Source organism: Carcharhinus amblyrhynchos, chromosome 8, assembly GCF_965287045.1.
Source record: "Carcharhinus amblyrhynchos chromosome 8, sCarAmb.v2.hapA, whole genome shotgun sequence".
NCBI lineage: Eukaryota > Metazoa > Chordata > Chondrichthyes > Carcharhiniformes > Carcharhinidae > Carcharhinus > Carcharhinus amblyrhynchos.
This window is the reverse complement of record NC_137331.1, coordinates 34,471,315-34,488,909: the sequence shown is the minus strand read 5'-3', so window position 1 is coordinate 34,488,909 and position 17,595 is coordinate 34,471,315. Positions and strand designations below refer to the sequence as shown.

At 44.3% G+C, this 17,595-nt stretch overlaps 1 protein-coding gene across 1 annotated transcript in view; it reads right to left on the bottom strand.

Moving 5' to 3' along the window:
* LOC145346939 (uncharacterized) overlaps nucleotides 1-17,595 on the bottom strand; it is a 99,804-nt gene that overhangs the window by 62,402 nt on the left and 19,807 nt on the right. The window contains exons 9-10 of the mRNA XM_080194816.1: nucleotides 13,606-13,659; nucleotides 8,311-8,364 (exon numbers count right to left, since the gene is read on the bottom strand). Coding sequence (XP_080050942.1) covers nucleotides 8,311-8,364; nucleotides 13,606-13,659 — 108 coding nt within the window. The remainder of the gene's footprint in view (nucleotides 1-8,310; nucleotides 8,365-13,605; nucleotides 13,660-17,595) is intronic.

Below are 17,595 nucleotides of genomic sequence, written 5' to 3'. Positions count from 1 at the left end.
TTATTTTGTTTATGAGGGTGACCTGGACTGCTGGGGCCAAGAGAATACTTAAAGCACACCTGAAACTTTCAACATAAGGTGGAAATTGTTAGTCCTTATAAAATGGTGCACATCATCTGAATTAGTGTAAATAATTTGGCAGCACGTTGGCACTGCTGCCTTACCGCACCAGGGACCCGGGTTCGATTCTGGCCTTGGGTAAATGTCTGCGTGGAGTTTGCCGCATTCGCCCCATGTCTGCGTTGGTTTCCTCCCGGTGCTCAGGTTTCCTCCCACTGTCCAAGAATGTGCAGGCTGGCGGATTGACCATACTAAATTGGGTACAGACTTGATGGGCCGAATGGCCTCTTTCTGCACTGTAGGGATTCCATGTTTTCACTGGAGATTGACAAGTAATATAACAAGGGCATACGTACGCATGATAGTTTTCTCCTATCTACTTTTTAACCACCATGTAATTGAAAACCTTCCTTATGAAATATCAAATAGAGTTATAATTTGGGCGGAGGGTGGGGTGGTATTTATGAGAATCTTAATGAAACCTACCATCCCACTCAATTAAATAGACCAGACCATTAACATTGCAAAAGTACAGAATCTAGCATCCCATTTCTAGTGAGTTTTATCTGCTTCAGTTTTCAAATGCCTGAATTAAAAGCAATTACTTACAAAGATGATTAAATGTACTACCAATTTGTGCAGTAACCTTGGTTACTACCCACATCCCACGACTTGCTCAGTTGGCTGTTCTTCTGACAAACGCACATCCTTCCTCCAACCCGTTGGTGAATTACAGACTCCTCCGCAGCCCCCACCAGCCTGGCCTCCATCAGCCAGCACTGCCTCTCCTGCACCATCCTTCAGGTGACGGTTCTGAAGAGGCAAGTTTTCGTACAGTCAACTTGTTCCACTCTTTTTCTTCATTAACTTCACCTTGCAGTGATACTTGCTGAGCGCGCACTGTTTACGATGTTTTCCAAACTTCTGCCGAAAACCTGAAACTCCCACGAGTTTCACGGAAAACAGAAAATCTTCTGGGATTTCAGACTGTGTGCTCCAGTTACTTTACGGAAGTGTTCAATTTTGCCGCAACTGTTAATAAGTTCAGGGAAAGAAACATCTGCTTTATGGCTCTCATTTTCCTTGTCTGGTGGGGAACAGAAATCCTGCTCGGTGGAAACAGCAGTGGTTATGCAAGTGGAAAATTATGATTACTGAAGTTGCCAACTCCCCACTCATAATGTGACACTCACCATTTCCAGTAATGATTTGTCGATGGGATTCAAAGCTTTGGTGCAGAGTGTGTGAGAGCAACATCATTCAGGTATAATCACTCCTTGTATATGTTAACAAGGGGTCTAATGCCTGCTTTAAGATCCTCGAGGGATTTTGTTTCCACAGTGAAAGAAGCAAAATTATGAGTCCCCCATTTGCACAAGAGCTATCCACTTAGCCAGCTCTAATTCACTGAGGGAGTATTTGACTCTAAATTCCACTGCTGCTGAGTTTAACAAACTAGCCAAGATTAGGATGACATATCAGTGACAATGATGGACAAGATACTTGTCCCTTCAGTATCTCATCACACTAACTCCTCTTCATCCCACCCGAAAACCATAGTCTCATGGGAACATTATTCAGCTAAAATTTGAAACAAGCCACTGAATGAGATACTGTTTTCAAATCCCTCCATGTCTCCACCCATCCATATTTAACATAAAATGGAAACCAACCAAAAGTCCAGGCCACTTGCAGCACATCTTATGGTCTTCGAATGTTCTGATATTTGTTTTTGTTCATTCATGGGACTTGGGCATCGCTGGCTGGCCAGCATTTATTGCCTATCCCTAGTTGCCTGAAGGCAGTTGAGAGTTAACCACATTGCTGTGGTTCTGGATTCACATGCAAGAATTATTTGTACAGAGATTTATAATTTTATAATTTATTATTAAAAATGATATTACAATTCTTACCAGGTAAGAACAGCAGATTTCCTTCCCTAAAGGACATTAGTGAACCAGATGGGTTTTTCCGACAATTAACAATGGTTTCATGATCATCAGTAGACTCGTAATTCCAGACATTTTTATTGAATTCAAATTTCACCAGCCGCCATGGTGGGATTTGAACCCGGGTCCACAGAACATTTCTGGATTAATAGACTAGCAATAGTACCGCAAGACCATCCCCTCCCTTTGCAGTCTCTGCAGCTTCAGCAGTTTTTTCTGAAGATTGTATACAAGTCTAGGATTCACTTTGCCTATATGCAGATCATCGCATCTTTTAGAAGTTAAGTGCCATTTGCCAGTCACAAGCACATTCAGATTGATGTGTAGTTGCCTCCTATTGATTTGATTTATTGTTACATGTATTGGCATACAATGAGGAGTATCGTTTCTTGTGTACTGTACAGAAAAGCATACCATCCATGAATATATAGGGGAAAAGAAAAGGATAGGGTGCAGAATGTAGTGTTGCAGTTACAGGTAGGCTGAAGAGAAAGATCAGTTTAATATATGATAGGATGTTTCAAAACTCTGCTGACAGCAGGGAAGAAGCTGTTCTTGAGTTAATTGGTTTATGCTCAAGAACTATTACCAGAGTTTTAATGCAGATGCTTAGTGTCTTCAGCAAACTTGCAGATTGTTCCCCCTACAACATGAGAACATGAATAAAACCAAGAAACAGCAATGGACCCAACACCTATCCTTGTGGAACACATTCATAGAAACGTAGAAGATACAAGTGGAAGGGGGCCATTTGGCCCTACAAGCCTGCTGTGCTTGTAGCTCGTCCAACTCAATAACCTAATCCTACTTTTTCCCCATAACCTTCAATCCCATTCGCCCCAAGTGCTATATCTACCCGCCTCTTGAATACATTCAATGTTGTGGCATCAACTGTTTCCTGTGGTAATGAATTCCACAGGCTCACCACTCTGAGTAAAGAAGTGTCTCCTCATCTCCACCCTAAATCCTCAGACTGTGAATTCCCCACCAATGGGAACATCCTCCCTGTATCTACCTGAGTAAAGTCAGACTCATTTAAAACAATCAAGACAACATGGTTGACAGATGATTTGATTGGCATTCAAAAAAATTATCATGTATTCTAACAAGAAAATAGGAATTTAAATATTTAGTGCAATCATATTTAAAGGGTGTTCTTTTTCGTTGTGTGGAGGTGGAGTCAAGGGGATTTGGATATTTTGAATTTACTGAATGTTTAAATTCCACATAGCTGCTCAGAAGATTGGCATCATGATTTGCTTGGGTGCACTGATGAATTATCCAGTCAAGTATTTCCGCTTTGGTGAGCATAAGATCAACAGTGTGAGCTTGTTACTATTGATGCAGCCCGTGTCAACATTCTGTGTCCCAAACGTCTAAGAGGTATCGTTTTCCAAAGAGATTTACAGCCAATCCAGACTTGCAGTGCTCGAGGCTTCATCTCTATATGAATGGTGGGAAGTATGAAAAAACTAGTCAGCCAACAAAACAATGGATACAAAGTAATGAATAAACTATGGTGATAACATTCAAAAGGGTGGGCAGATTAGGTGGACTGGCAATGCTAAATTGCCCCTTAGGTGTCCGGAGATGTGTAGGTTAGGTGGATTAGCCGTGGTAAATGTGCGGGTTTATAGGGATGGTTGAGGGGGGAGGAAGGGGGCATGGTGGGGGCGTGATAGTTGAGGTGATGGCTGCTCTTTCAGAGAGTCAGTGCAGATCAAACGTCCTCCTTTTGCAGTTTGGGGTTTTATGGTTAAACTTAGAGAATGTGTAAGAACAGAAATTCAGTATGGAGGGTAGGTGGAAAGAACTAGAGCTATGAAAGACTAGTAACAGAGCAGTGAGACACAAGAATGCCAAATTTCAATTAATTAGAACAATCTACACTACAGGGGAAAAGGGTGCTGATTGGTTAACTGAGGTAGCTGAGGCGTCACCATGGCGAAAGAGGTGAGGTGTTACCATAGGCTCCCCAAGCTCCTGGGTAATTCAAAAATGGTGCAAGGCTTGAACATGTTCCTTTTGTTTGCAGACCATAGGTTCCTGCCAATGAACGTATGTCATTCCAGCAAGTGTAACTTAGCACATTACATTTGACTGATTATCTGATTGATAAGAGAACTGATCACTAAACCAACAACCAATTTAAGATAATCAATCAAGCCTGTAAGTGGCTCATTTGCACATGCCAGAAGTAATATCCATTCACTACAAACACAAGGAAAGCATTCAAACCTTGCACATGTTTGAATCCCCAGAAAACCTATCGTTCCCCTTGCTTTCTCTATGGCAATGTCTCAGTCAGAGACAAATTGCCAATCAATCAGGACCCCTTCTCCTGTAGTATAAAATGTTAAGATCATTTGAAATTTGGTGTTTGTCCTGATGAGTACAGGAGGAAAAGCTTTGGTAACTGTCTCCCTTTGCATCAATGTTCTAGTGTGAATAGGGTCAAGAAAATGCAGAGTTTGGTCTCAGTGGAAATCCAGACCAGAGGTGAAGCTGAATTAAAGTTTTGTCCTTTTTGTAAATTAAGTATGAGAAAATAATTTAATTTAGTTCAGAAGGGAAGAAACTATAGCCTGAGGTGGGCAGAGGCTGTGGAATGGAAGAAATTTGGAAGCTTCAAATTACTGGACATCAAAACAAAGGTAACTTATTATGCATCATTTCTGGTTGAATCATTTGACTATTACACACCCAACTTAGTCTTTTCATGACAGACTTCTGTTCAATCCTGCTACCGTCAAAGTTCTTGTGGATAGCATCCTGGCCTCTGAGCCAGAAGTGCTGGGTTCAAGTCCCGCTCCAGGACCTGATTTCCAAGGAAGGTGCATTCATAACACGGTCAAACAGGTTGAATATCAACCTGCAAATCCTTCCAAACATGTCAATGGCTGGTGGTAAGAGTGAGAGAGACAACTGGTCAGCCACGCTCGATCATAGAATCACTACAGTGCAGAAAGAGGCCATTTGGCCCATCAAGACTGCACTGACCATAATCCCACTCGTCCTATTCCCCTCCCCCACATATTTACCCTGCTAATTGACCTGCACCAGGGTCAATTTAGTATGACCAGTCAACCTAACCTGCACATCTTTGGGCTGTGGGAGGAAACTGTAGCACCCGGACGAAAGCCACACAGACCTGGGGAGAATGTGCAAACTCCACGCAGACGGTAACCTGAGGCTGGAATTGAACCCAGGTCTCTGGCACTGTGAGGCTGCAAAGCTAAATGCTGTGCCAGCCTTTCAAGTGTGGAGTGGCACCCCTCAAGCTATAAGCCCCTGGTAACAGACTAGCGACCTGTTCCAGGAATTATTAGCCATGGAAACAAATGAAAGTCTGCCCTTGTGCACCACTAGGTGAGGAAGAGAATTGGAACCATCACCAAGATTTTCAGGATCAAATTATCAGAATTGTAAATTCCATCTGAAAGTCATAGTTGATGCCAGGAAGTGCTTGCTTTCTCCATGTCGAAGTTAAGTTCACCACAATCCTGACTCAGTTTCATGATTCATCGGTAGTGCCTGGTGGGTCCTTGCCATCAAGAGGCAGCCTTCCATTTCCAAACCCACAAAATCAGAGTGGCACCTCAGCAGGACTGCCTCAATATCACCAAAAAGAGACAGGCAGGCATTCACAGGGATAGAACAGTCCATGCAGGTAGATTCGCAGCTTTAGATTTGAGGGAGGAGAGGCCAATACAATGTGAGTGGCACAGTGGTGAGCACTGCTGCTTCAGAGTGCCAGGTGCCCAAGTTCAACTCCCGCCTTGGGTTACTGTCTGTGCGGAGTTTGCACATTCTCCCCGTGTGTGCATGGATTTCCTCCCACAATCCAAAGACGTGCGGGTTAGGTGGATCGGCCATGCTTAATTGCCCCTTAGCTTCGGGAGACAAGCTTGGGCAAACGAATGGGGTTGTGGGGATAGAGCTTGGGTGGGACTGTGGTCAGTACAAACTTGATGGACTGAATGGCCTCCTTCTGCACTGTAGGATTTGATGATTCTATGAATGCTCGGAAACCTCAGGATCTGTTGTTTCTCAGTGATTACTACCATGTACTTCACAGCAATTATTGAGGCAATAACGTGGGAAGACACCACAAAAATCTATTGAGCACTGACCTAGACTTTCCATGCAGTGCAGGGAGGCAGTTGTTAAAGTAGTGGAGGGCAGGAATTGTGGCTGTTTAAATGATATAGCATCAAGCCTCATGACCTACTTTTCCCTCTTTTCTAATGTTATCCCATCTACAGCATCAACAAGGGACATTGTTCAATTGAAATAATACATTTCTGATCTGAGCAGTGGGCTGGAATTCTCTGGCCGTTCACACCCTACCGTCGCTGCCAGAGAGGATGGAGAATTTGGCGCTCAGCTAAATCTCTGTTCACCGCAACAGGACAGGTGTGAATGGCTGGAGAATCCCCCCCATTATTTCATAACAAATTGTGCCTTTGATTGTCATGCAGTAAACCTCACAAATATCAGAATAACTTTATTACAATCCCAGGTTATAACAATGATAAACCCAGTATCATTGCTACAATCAGTAGAAAAAAAGTCAGAGGAACTATGACCTGATCTTATTAATGGAAGAAAAGTTGATGGATTAGATAAATTTAGATGAGGCACAGCACTGAAACAGAGCATTCAACCCAACCATCGATGTTGATGATCCAAGCAAGTCTCATTTTCTTCATCCTACATCACTCAAGTGAGGCTCATAAAATCCTGTCTGTGGCCAACGGAGAATTCTGTTCTGGTAAAATTCCAGCCATTATTCTGATGCTTTCTTCCTCAAGAACTTACCTATCTTTGCCAAAGTGAAACAATGCTATCTACCTCATCCACTCAATGTGCAGTCCAAAGACGTGTAGGTAAGATTGATAAGCCATGCTCAATTGCACCTTAGTATTAAGGGGATTAGCAAGGTTGTGGGGTTATGAGGATAGGGCCTGGGTGAGATGGTTGTTGGTGCAGCCTTGATGGGCTGAATGGCCTCCTTCTGCACTATAGGGATCCTAAAGTTCTTCTAATGATTTCTATGATGTAGCAGCAGGTTCCTCAGTCTCAGGCCTAAAATGTAGCACACCTATTCCAAACATATGAGAGAACCAACACATTCAGTCTTTCAGAAAAAAACATGTTCTTGCTGCCAAAAGCCTTGTGACAGAGTTCCTTGATCCAATTGGAGAACCACAATGTGGACTGTGCTCCCAGCCAACAATCATATTTTGCTCTGACTTACTTGAACACTGATTCTTCATGAGAGCAAATACTAAAAGATAATTGGGGTTACCAGCTGGATATAAGCAACTCAGGAAAAAACGACTAACCCAATACTGTAGTGCTCAATTATAAAATGACGAAAACCCATTGCAGGTAGCACGTTGGCACAGTGGTTAGCACTGCTGCCTCACAGCACCAAGGACCTGGGTTCAATTCCAGCCTCGGGTCACTGTCACTGTGGAGTCTGCATGTTCTCCCTGTGTCTGCACGTGTTTCCTCCGGGTGATCCGATTTCCTCCCACAGCCTAGTTAGGTGGATTGGCCATACTAAATTCTCCCTCAGTGTACCCAAACAGGCACCGGAGTGTGGCGACTAGGGGATTTTCACCGTAACCTACACAGTCAGCCTACTTGTGACACTAATAAATTTTATGCAGGAGAAGATAGCACACAACAGGCGGGAGAGGGAGAAGACGGGAGTAGGCCTGTGCTGGTTAAGTGCATTGGCCACGCTAAATTCTCCCAGTGTATCTGAAACAGACACCAGACTGTGGCGACTTGAGAATTTCGCAGTAACTTCATTGCACTGCTAATGTAAGGCTACTTGTGACACCAATAAATAAACTTTAAAACTTTAAGAGGAATATTAATGCCAGTGTGTTCTCCCCTCTTTAAATTTTCTTTCAGTCGGCTGCTTGTTACTTATTCCCACTCAGCTATAGCACACAGCTGCACAGTGTACAAACATGCCATCTGTGCCTCCTCTTCCACTATGCAAAATACCTTCGGGCACAGCTCACTGTTTCCAAAGTGCAGTCCATTTGTTTAAAATAGACTTGAAAAATAGACTGTAAAAGACCAATGTACAAACCTTATTAACCCAGGCACCTGTCCTGCCCCGAGGAAGGTTCCAGATCAGTTCTCATAAACAAGTGATTAATCTGCTGAGAAATGTTTGGTTTGGAGTGGGAATGGAAGCTGTGGGATTGGAATTCTAAACTGGAGCTAGTTTTCGGCCACAGTTCTGCTTTGCCAGCACCGCGTTCTATGTACATCTTACCTTTAAACCAGGTGATCCTACGAGGCCATTTCTTCCAGGAATTCCAGGTTCCCCCTATAAGCAGGTAAAGCAGAAACAAAACATGGTCAAAGTGCTCAAGTGTAATGAAATGATGACCTATCTCTTTGACCAGGTTTTTGGTCATCTGACTTAATTATCTCCATATGTGGCTTGATGTCATGATTTGTTTATAATGCTTCTGTGATGCACCTCAGGGCATTTTACTACATTAAGGGCACTATATAAATAGGAGCTGTTGTTGTATGCTTAATACTCAGATTCTTTTCTTCCAACTTAATCTCACATGGTATTTACAGCACAAATGTAAGCCATTTAGCCCAAGATTTATTTATTTATTAGTGTCACAAGAAGGCTTACATTAACACCGCAATGAAGTTAGTGTGAAAATCCCCAAGTTGCCACAATCCGGCCCCTGTTTGGCTACACTGAGGGAGAGTTTAGCATGGCCAATTCACCGAACCAGCACGTCTTTCAGACTGTGGGTGGAAACCAGAGCAGCCGGAGGAAATCCTCGCAGACACGGGGAGAATGTACAGACTCCACATTGACAAACAGTGACCCAAGCCGGGAATCGAACTCAGGGTCCCTGGTGCTGTGAGATAGAATGCTAACCACCATGCCATCCTGTCCATGTCCATGTCCATGTCGATGCTCCAGATGAACCTCCACCCATCCTTCTTCATCTAACCCTATCCATATACACCTCTATTCCTTTTATCCTCAGTTATTTATGTAGCTTTCTCTTAAATGCTAATTGCCTCCTTGTGGTAGTGAGTTCCATATTCTATCATGACACTATTCCCTGCCAGAAGATCTTGACATCATTTGTATTACGTGTGTTTACTCCGTTCATTTGACATCAAATGCATGCAAAGGCAATCATCTAACCATCATTTGACATCAGTTGCGCTTAAAAGCTAACATTTAACTGACATTTGCACTCAAGAGCAATCATTTAACTAACATCTAACATTGCAAGTAGCGTAACTGACATTATTGTCATCAATTACTCCAAACTGGAGTGCACAAACATTTGCACCTGGCAAAATCGCTTATTGAGAGCACTCAGACACCGAAAATGTTCAGTGTTTGACCTCCATATTTCTAATTTTTTCTAGCTTCAACCAGCCTAAAGTTGAGCTAACTATTAAAAAGCAGACTCTGTTTCAATATATGTGCTAATAAACTGGAGTTACATTTTCATAACTTATTACTAGCACAGCTACTGACTCCCCACCCACCACCCAATCCCCGCACCAATCCAGCCACAGCTTCCCGCCCCCACAGCTTCCCAGAGCTTTTTTTCATCTGCTAACCACCCCTACCCATATACAAACCGCCCCCCCCACACACCACCACCTCCCCGCCCAACCCTTGAAAATCCCCACTCCTACTCTGGATTGTGGACATTTTCTTCCTCCATCTTCCTCCTCCCTTATTCTCACATTGCCTCCCCTCTCTCTCTTCCCACTCTTTCCCTTGTCCCAGCACTTCCCTGCTTCATTTTCCCACCTGTCCTTCCACAACTCCCCCTCCTACGACCACCCTCCTCCCCTACATTTATGCCCCTCTCTTCCCCACCTCTCTTCATAAGACCATAAGACAGAAGAGCAGAAATAGGCCACTCGATCCATTGAGCCTGCTCCGCCATTCAATCATGACTGATTTTTCTCATCTCCATTCTCCTGCCTTTTCCCTATAACCCCTGACCCTCTTATTAATCAAGAACCTATGTGTCTCTGTCTTAAAGACACTCAATGACCCGGCCTCCACAGCCTTCTACAGCAAAGAGTTCTATAGCTTCACCATTCTCTGACTGAATAAATTCTTCCCCATCTCTGTTTTAAAGGTTGTGTCCTCTGATTCTAGTTTTTTCTACGAGTGGAAACATCCTCTTCATGTCCACTCTATCCAGGCCTTGCAGTATCCTGCAAGTTTCAATAGGATCCCCCCTCTTCCTTCTAATCTCCAAGTACAGACCCAGAGTCCTCAACCGTTCCTCATACAACAAGCTCTTCATTCCAGGGATCATTCGTGTGAACCTCCTCTGGACCCTTTCCTTAGATGCAGGGCCCAAAACTGCTCACAATACTCCAAATGGGGTTCGACCAGAGCCTTATACAGCCTCAGAAGTACATCCCTGCTCTTGTATTCTAGCCCTCTCGACAAGAATGCTAACATTGCATTTGCCTTCCTAACTGCCGACTGAACCTGCACGTAAACCTTAAGAGAATCTTGAACAATGACTCCCAAGTCCCTTTGCATTTCTGATTTCCTAAGCATTTGCCCATTTAGAAAATAGTCTATGCCTTCATTCCTTCTTCCAAAGTGCATAACCTCACACTCTTCCATATTGTATTCCATCTGCCTCTTTGCCCACTCGCCTAACCCATCCCAGTCCCTCTGCTTCCTCAATACTACCTGTCCCTTTACATATCTTTGTATCATCTGCAAACTTAGCAACAGTGCCTTCAGTTCCTTCCTCCAAATTGTTAATGATATTGTGAAAAGTTGTGATCCGAGCACTGACCCCTGAGGCACACCATTAGTCACCGGTTGCCGTCCTGGAAAAAATCCCTTTTCCCCACTCTGCCTTCTGCCAGTCAGCCAATCCTTTATCCATGCCAGGATCTTACCCTCAACACCATGGGCCCTTAACTTATTTAATAGTCGCCTATGTGGCACTTTGTCAAAGGCCTTCTGGAAATCTAAATAAATCACATCCACTGGTTTTCCTTTATCTAACTTCGTTGTTGCTTCCTTAAAGATCTCTAACAGATTTGTCAGACATGACCTCCCCTTGTCAAAGCCGTGCTGACTCAGTCCTACTTTATCATGCAGTTCCAAGCACTCTGTGATTTTATCTTTAATAATGGGCTCTAAAACTTTGCCAATAACCGAAGTCCGACTAACCGGCCTATAATTTCCCACCTTAACTCTTCTCCCCTTACCTCCACCTCACTCTGTTTCTCTCTCTCTCTATCTCTTCACCCTGCCTGACCTTGGAGAGTTCAGACTGTAGGCTCAGCCAGTACTGGAAATCATGTTGAGGCCAGCTCTGTTGCAGCTTGCCAATGGGTGATGGCTGCAGCTGCGAGTTGAGTATTAAGTTGGGAAGGTCAGAGTTGGGGCAGGTGCTGTGGAGAGTCACTGGGGGCCCTGAGGCTCAGAATTCTAAACAGGGTCTGGAGCTCAGTGTGGATGGAGAGGCACTGAGGCTTGCTGGGAGCAAGGGGATGGTGTCAGAAGTCCAAAACTGTGGAGGGGTGCCTGAGATAGCACGCTGGCAAGCACTGCTGCCTCACAGCGCCAAGGACCCAGGTTCAATTCCAACCTCGGGTCACTGTCTGTGTGGAGTCTGCACGTTCTCCCCGTATCAGCGTGAGCTTCCTCCAGGTGCTCTGGTTTCCTCCCACAGTCCAAAGATATGCGGATTAGGTGGATTGGCCATGCTAAATTGCCCCTAGTGTCCAGAGATTAGCAGTGTAAATATGTGGAGTTATGGGGATAGCTCCTGGATGGGATTCTGGTCAATGCTGACTCAACAGGCTGAACTATGGGGATTCTTTTCTATGGAATTCTATGAAACTGGGAGGATGGGGTTGGTCGTGGTGATAGCCCAGAAAACGTTTCTATAGAAGAAAGAAAGAAGTCCATGTGATGCTGGGCAGGGAATTCCAGGATTCTGAAAGGGATTCATAGGGAAGCCTTTTAATAGTGGGAGATTCTAGGCTAAGGAGACGTATCATTAAAACGAGAGGCGGACCATTGAAGAGTGAAGTTAGGAGAAAAGAACTGTGGAACACCATCCGACTAAAAGTAATACACAGAAAGCATCCTTTCCGGATATATCTCAGCTCCTGCTCTGACCAAAACAGCAAGAAACTACAAAAGGGACATGAATGTAGCTCAGCCCATCATGCAAACCAGCCTCCCATTCATTGACTGTCTACACTTTCCACTGCCTGTGAAAAGCAGCCAGCATAATCAAGGACCTCACACACCCCGGACACTTTCTCTTCCACTTTCTTCAATTGGGAAAAAGATATAAAAGTCTGAAGTCACGTACCAACTGACTCAAGAACAGCTTCTTCCCTGCTGCCATCAGACTTTTGAATGGACCTACCTTTCTCTACATCCTAACTATGACTGTAACACTACATTCTGCACTCTTTTTCTTCTCCCCTCTGTACTCTATGAACGGTATGCTTTGTATAGTGCACAAGGAATAATACTTTTCATTGCACACCAATGCATGTGACAATAATAAATCAAATCAAATTCAAACATGTTAGCTCAGTTAAACAAATTAAAATCTGTGCTTAGATAGGCTTTTGCTCAACAAGGAAGGAAAAGGATATGGAACCAAAACAGACGGGTGGAGTTAGGATAAAGTTTAATCAGGAATGTGGGAACGGGCTCAAGAGGCTGAATGGCTGTTACTGTTCCACTTGTAGTCATGATGTGAAGATGCTGGCGTTGGACTGGGGTAAACACAGTAAGAAGTCTCACAACGAAGGAGCAGCGCTCCGAAAGCTAGTGCCATTTACTACCAAATAAACCTGATGGACTTTAACCTGGTTTTGCAAGACTTCTTATTGTTCCAATTACCAGTCCTGTAATACTGCTGGTATTAACTGCATTCTTTCAGGATCACCATCAAGGCACAGGTCAGGGGTTATGATGGAACACTCTCCATTTACCTGGATGAGTGTAACTCTGACACTCAAAAAGATCAACACCATTCAGGGCAAAGTAGTTGCCTTGAATCCATTATCTTACTCACTCCACCATCAACACACAGTGGTAGCAAAGTGTGCCATCTACAAGCTGCACTGCAGTGACTCACCTTCGACTACAACTTCCAAACTACCACTTAGCAGACATATGGGAACACCGCCACCTACAGGTTCCCTTTCAAGTCACGCACTGTCCTAACTGGGAATTATATTGACTGTCAATGGGTCAAAATCCTTCCCAGTAGCACTGTGGGTGTACCTCCACTACATGGATTGCAGTAGTTCAAGGAGGCTCACCTTCCCAAGGGCAATTAGAGATTGGCAATGAATGCTGACCTAATCATCAATATTCATATCCCAGGGAAAAGGAAAAGCCAGGGAAAACACTTTTGACCTGAATGAAGCAATACTAACATTATTACAACGAGTGTTATCATTAGAAAACCTAGATTAATATTAAACTTTTACGTCAAACAAATAAAAACATTTTACAAAATGACTGCTCCTTTTTATTCTTTGAAAAACACATGCTTACCACAGGACCGTATTGTCCAGGGGGGCCGGGAGTGCCTTTCTCGCCTTTACTACCCTGCAATAGAATTGATTCCAAATTAAGAAAATGTTTTGAAACATGTGTGTAAGGATGGTTTGATTATATGAATAAAGACACACACTGAAAAGTTACTTTGGAAAGCTGTGCAACATACAAGTTACAGAATCGTTATGCAGAGGGAGGTGATTTGGCCCATCATGTCTGCACCAGCTCTCTGAATGAGCATTCCACCTAGTGCCTTTCCCCTGCCTTCTCGACCATCACCCATCTCTTTGACCAAGCGTTCCACCAATTGTACTAATAACACTTTAGGTGCCTCAGTGTCGATTTTAACCTGCTAACGCTCAACACTATTCAGGGCAAAGTAGTCCCCTTGGCACCTGATAATGTTGGCGGCACGGTGGCACAGTGGTTAGCACTGCTGCCTCACAGCGCCAGTGACCAGGGTTCGATTCTGGCCTCGGGTGACTGTGTGGAGTTTGCATGTTCTCCTCATGTCTGCGTGGGTTTCCTCTGGGTGCTCCTCTCACATTCCAAAAGATGTGCAGGTTAGGTTGATTGGCCATGCAAACTTGCCCCTTAGTGTCAGGGGGATTAGTAAGGTAAATACATGGGGTTATGGAGACAGGGCCTGAGTGGGATTGTGGTTGGTGCAGGGTCGATGGGCTGAATGGCCTCTTTCTGCATTGCAGGGATTCTATGATCCATTCAATGAACAGTCCTGTGATGGGCTTCGGGATGTTTTACCACGTTGTTGGTTCAATTTCACCCATTCACACAGTGGTCAGTGTCAACAGGTAAGGAACATGCCAACAACTCACCATTTCTCCTTGGATAGTCAGTTCAGTCTGGCTAAAACCTTACTGAATGTTATGAATGCAACTGAGCCTGAGTTTCAGCTGGCAATTATGTAAAAGCACAGAGAAATGAGCTTGCCACTAAGAACATTTGCAGATTGTGGCTCCCAAAAGTAGAACACAGGGAGGGGGCGGGAGGTGGAAGTGCCGGATGGGATATTGGGTCAGGATGAAAAGAGACTCTAATTAGATTCCACAATGGAATCAAGTGAGTTGAACACATGTAGTATTGTAACTGGTCATTGGAACAGCAATTCTGCCAGGGTTTAGTCCATTCCATACTAGGAGGATCCATGCCAAACCTGTATGAGGCCTGGTGACACAATGGTACTGCCTCCTTCTGCTACACCAAAAGCTCTGCTTTCAAGTCCATTGTTAGAACTTGTTGGCCATGGAATCATAGAAGCCCCTACAGTGCAGAAGAGGCCATTTGGCCCATCGAGTCTGCACTGATTCTCTGATAGAGTGTCTTCCCCAGGCTCTCATCCCCACCCTATCCCTGAAAGCCCACACATTTAATCATGGCTAATCCATCTAACCTACAGATCTTGGGATACTAAGGGACAATTTAGCATGGCCAATCCCTCTAACCAGTGCGTTTTTGGATTGTGGGAGGAAATCAGAGACCCGGAAGAAACCCACACAAGCACAGGAAGGACATGCAAACTCCACACAGAAAGGGACCTGAGGCTGGAATTGAACTTGGGTCCCTGGAACTGTAAGGCAACAGTGCTAACCACCGTGCCACCATGCCGCTATGGAGGTTGTGATTCAATAGGCTGATAATCAGCTCGGGAATCCTTCCCCCACTATTCTCCAAAAGATAAAAAATAATGCCAATGTGAAAATACACTTAAACAAAATGCCTGTTGAGTATGTCCCAGTAGGATTTTCCTCTTTTTAGGGTACCTATGTGGCACAACTCCTGCCTATTTCTGCCAGTGGATGAAACTTTATAAGCCCCAGATTCCCATTCCTGTACCTACAGCATTGTTGTCACACTGAAGGAGATTTGTTCCGTCATGGCTTTCCATGGGCAGCAGCATGGGGAGATAGAGAGTAACTATTTCTGCTGCTGGGGGAGTCCAGATTAAAAGTCTAACCAATATATTCAGAAATAGGCAGGTCATTGTGACATCCAGAACGAGTTCTTCACGCAAAGCGAGGTGGAAATCTAGAACCCGTACCCCTAAAGGTTGTTGGGGCTAGATCATTGGAAAGCTTCATACCTGAGATTGATCAATTTATTTTTGTTCAGGAAGGACATTAAGGGTAGGGGTCAAAGGTGAGATTAAGCATGTTTAAGTGAATGGTAGAATAGGCTCCCTCTTCCTATGGGAGATCTGTTTGCTTTCAATAATTGTGTAAGAACCAATGTTCCTTTGCACTCTTTCTCAATCACCTATTGTTTCCAGATGCATCACAGCTTGGTATGGTTGCTGCCCAGACCAAGACCCCAAAAAGCACAAAGGGTCATGAATGTAGCTCAGTCCAGCACTCAAACCAGCCTCCCATCCATTGACACTGTCTACATTTTCCACTGACCTGGGACAACAACCAGTATAGTCAAGGAGCCCATGCCCCCCAGACATATTTTCTTCCACCTTCTTCCATTGGGAAAAAGTTACAAAAGTCGGAGAACATGGTTGGTGCAGACTGAAGGGCCTATTCCTGTGCTGTAATTTTCTTCATGCTATCAGACTCAAGAACAGCTTCTTCCCTGCTGCCATCAGGCTTTTGAATGGACCTATCACCAACTGATCCTTCTCTACACCCGATCAGTAACTGGAACACTATATTCTGCACCCTCTCCTTTCCTTCTCCCCTATGTACTCTATGAACGGCATGTTTTGTCTGTATAGTGTGCAAGAAACAATACTCATCACTGTATCCCAATGCATGTGACAATAATAAATCAAACCAATGGTTCCCAACAGACTCCCCTTTAAGGTTGCAAGCTGGCTTTTAGCACATGTTACCTACACTAAGATGCAACAGTGCAGTTAGGGTTGGGCTATATATTACAACCCTTTAAATGATCTGGTTAGCTGGTGATGGCACATGTGATTCCAGGCCCTTTTATGTTTAATTCATTGATGAGATGTGGGCATCGCTGGCTGGAGCAGCATTTATTCCCCATCCCTAATGGCTTGTTAGACCATTATCAGAAGGGCATTTAAGAGTCAGCCACATTGCTGTGGATCTGAAATTACATGTAAACTAGAACAAGTAAGGTCGGCAGACCTCCTCCCTCAAGGGTCTTCATGAATGAACCAGATGGGTTTTTACGACAATTGTTATTGACTTTTAACACCAGATTTTTATTGAATTCAAATTTCACTATCCGCCATGGTGGGATTTGAACCTGAAAGCATTACCCTGGGTCTCTGACCAATGACAATACCTCATAGCCTTTGTGAGGGCTATCCCATTTTGCTCTGTTTGTGTCCCAGACATAAAGGCCGAACTCTACCATCCTGCCCGACAGGAATCGGAGCGGGTGAAGGTCTGAAAACGGAAATCTCCATTGTCCTCGGGCAGGAATTTCCAGTCTCACCCAAGTGAGGCCGTAAAATCTCGCCCAAGATTTTAATTAGAAGGCTGTGAGCTGGCATCTTCAGCATAAACATTAGTTTATCTTTTTGTTCATTGATCAGATTCCTTCAGTTTCCAAACAGCAAATTGCTTGTTCTTTCAAATTGCCAGGCCCCCAGTTCCAGAACATACTGGCCAGGAGGTTGCTGCCACTTACTTGGTGGTTTCTCCACACAGTGGCAGCTCTTCCCCCCACTGTTAAAATGCTGTCTGGGGCAGGACCCTTCTGATAACTCGCTACCTAATTCAGTTAATTGGCGGCTTATTCTATAGTACTATAGATCAAAAACATGCTGTAATACAGTATTATGGTGGCACAGTAGTTAGCACTGCTGCCTCACAGTGCCAGAGACCCGGGTTCAATTCCAGCCTTGGATCACTGTCTGTGTGGAGTTTGCAAATCCTCCCTCCGTCTGCGTGGGTTTCCTCCCGATGCTCCGGTTTCCTCCCACTGACCAAAGATAAGGGGGTTTGGTGGATTGGCTGTGCTAAATTGCCCCTTAGTGCCAGGGGAATTAGC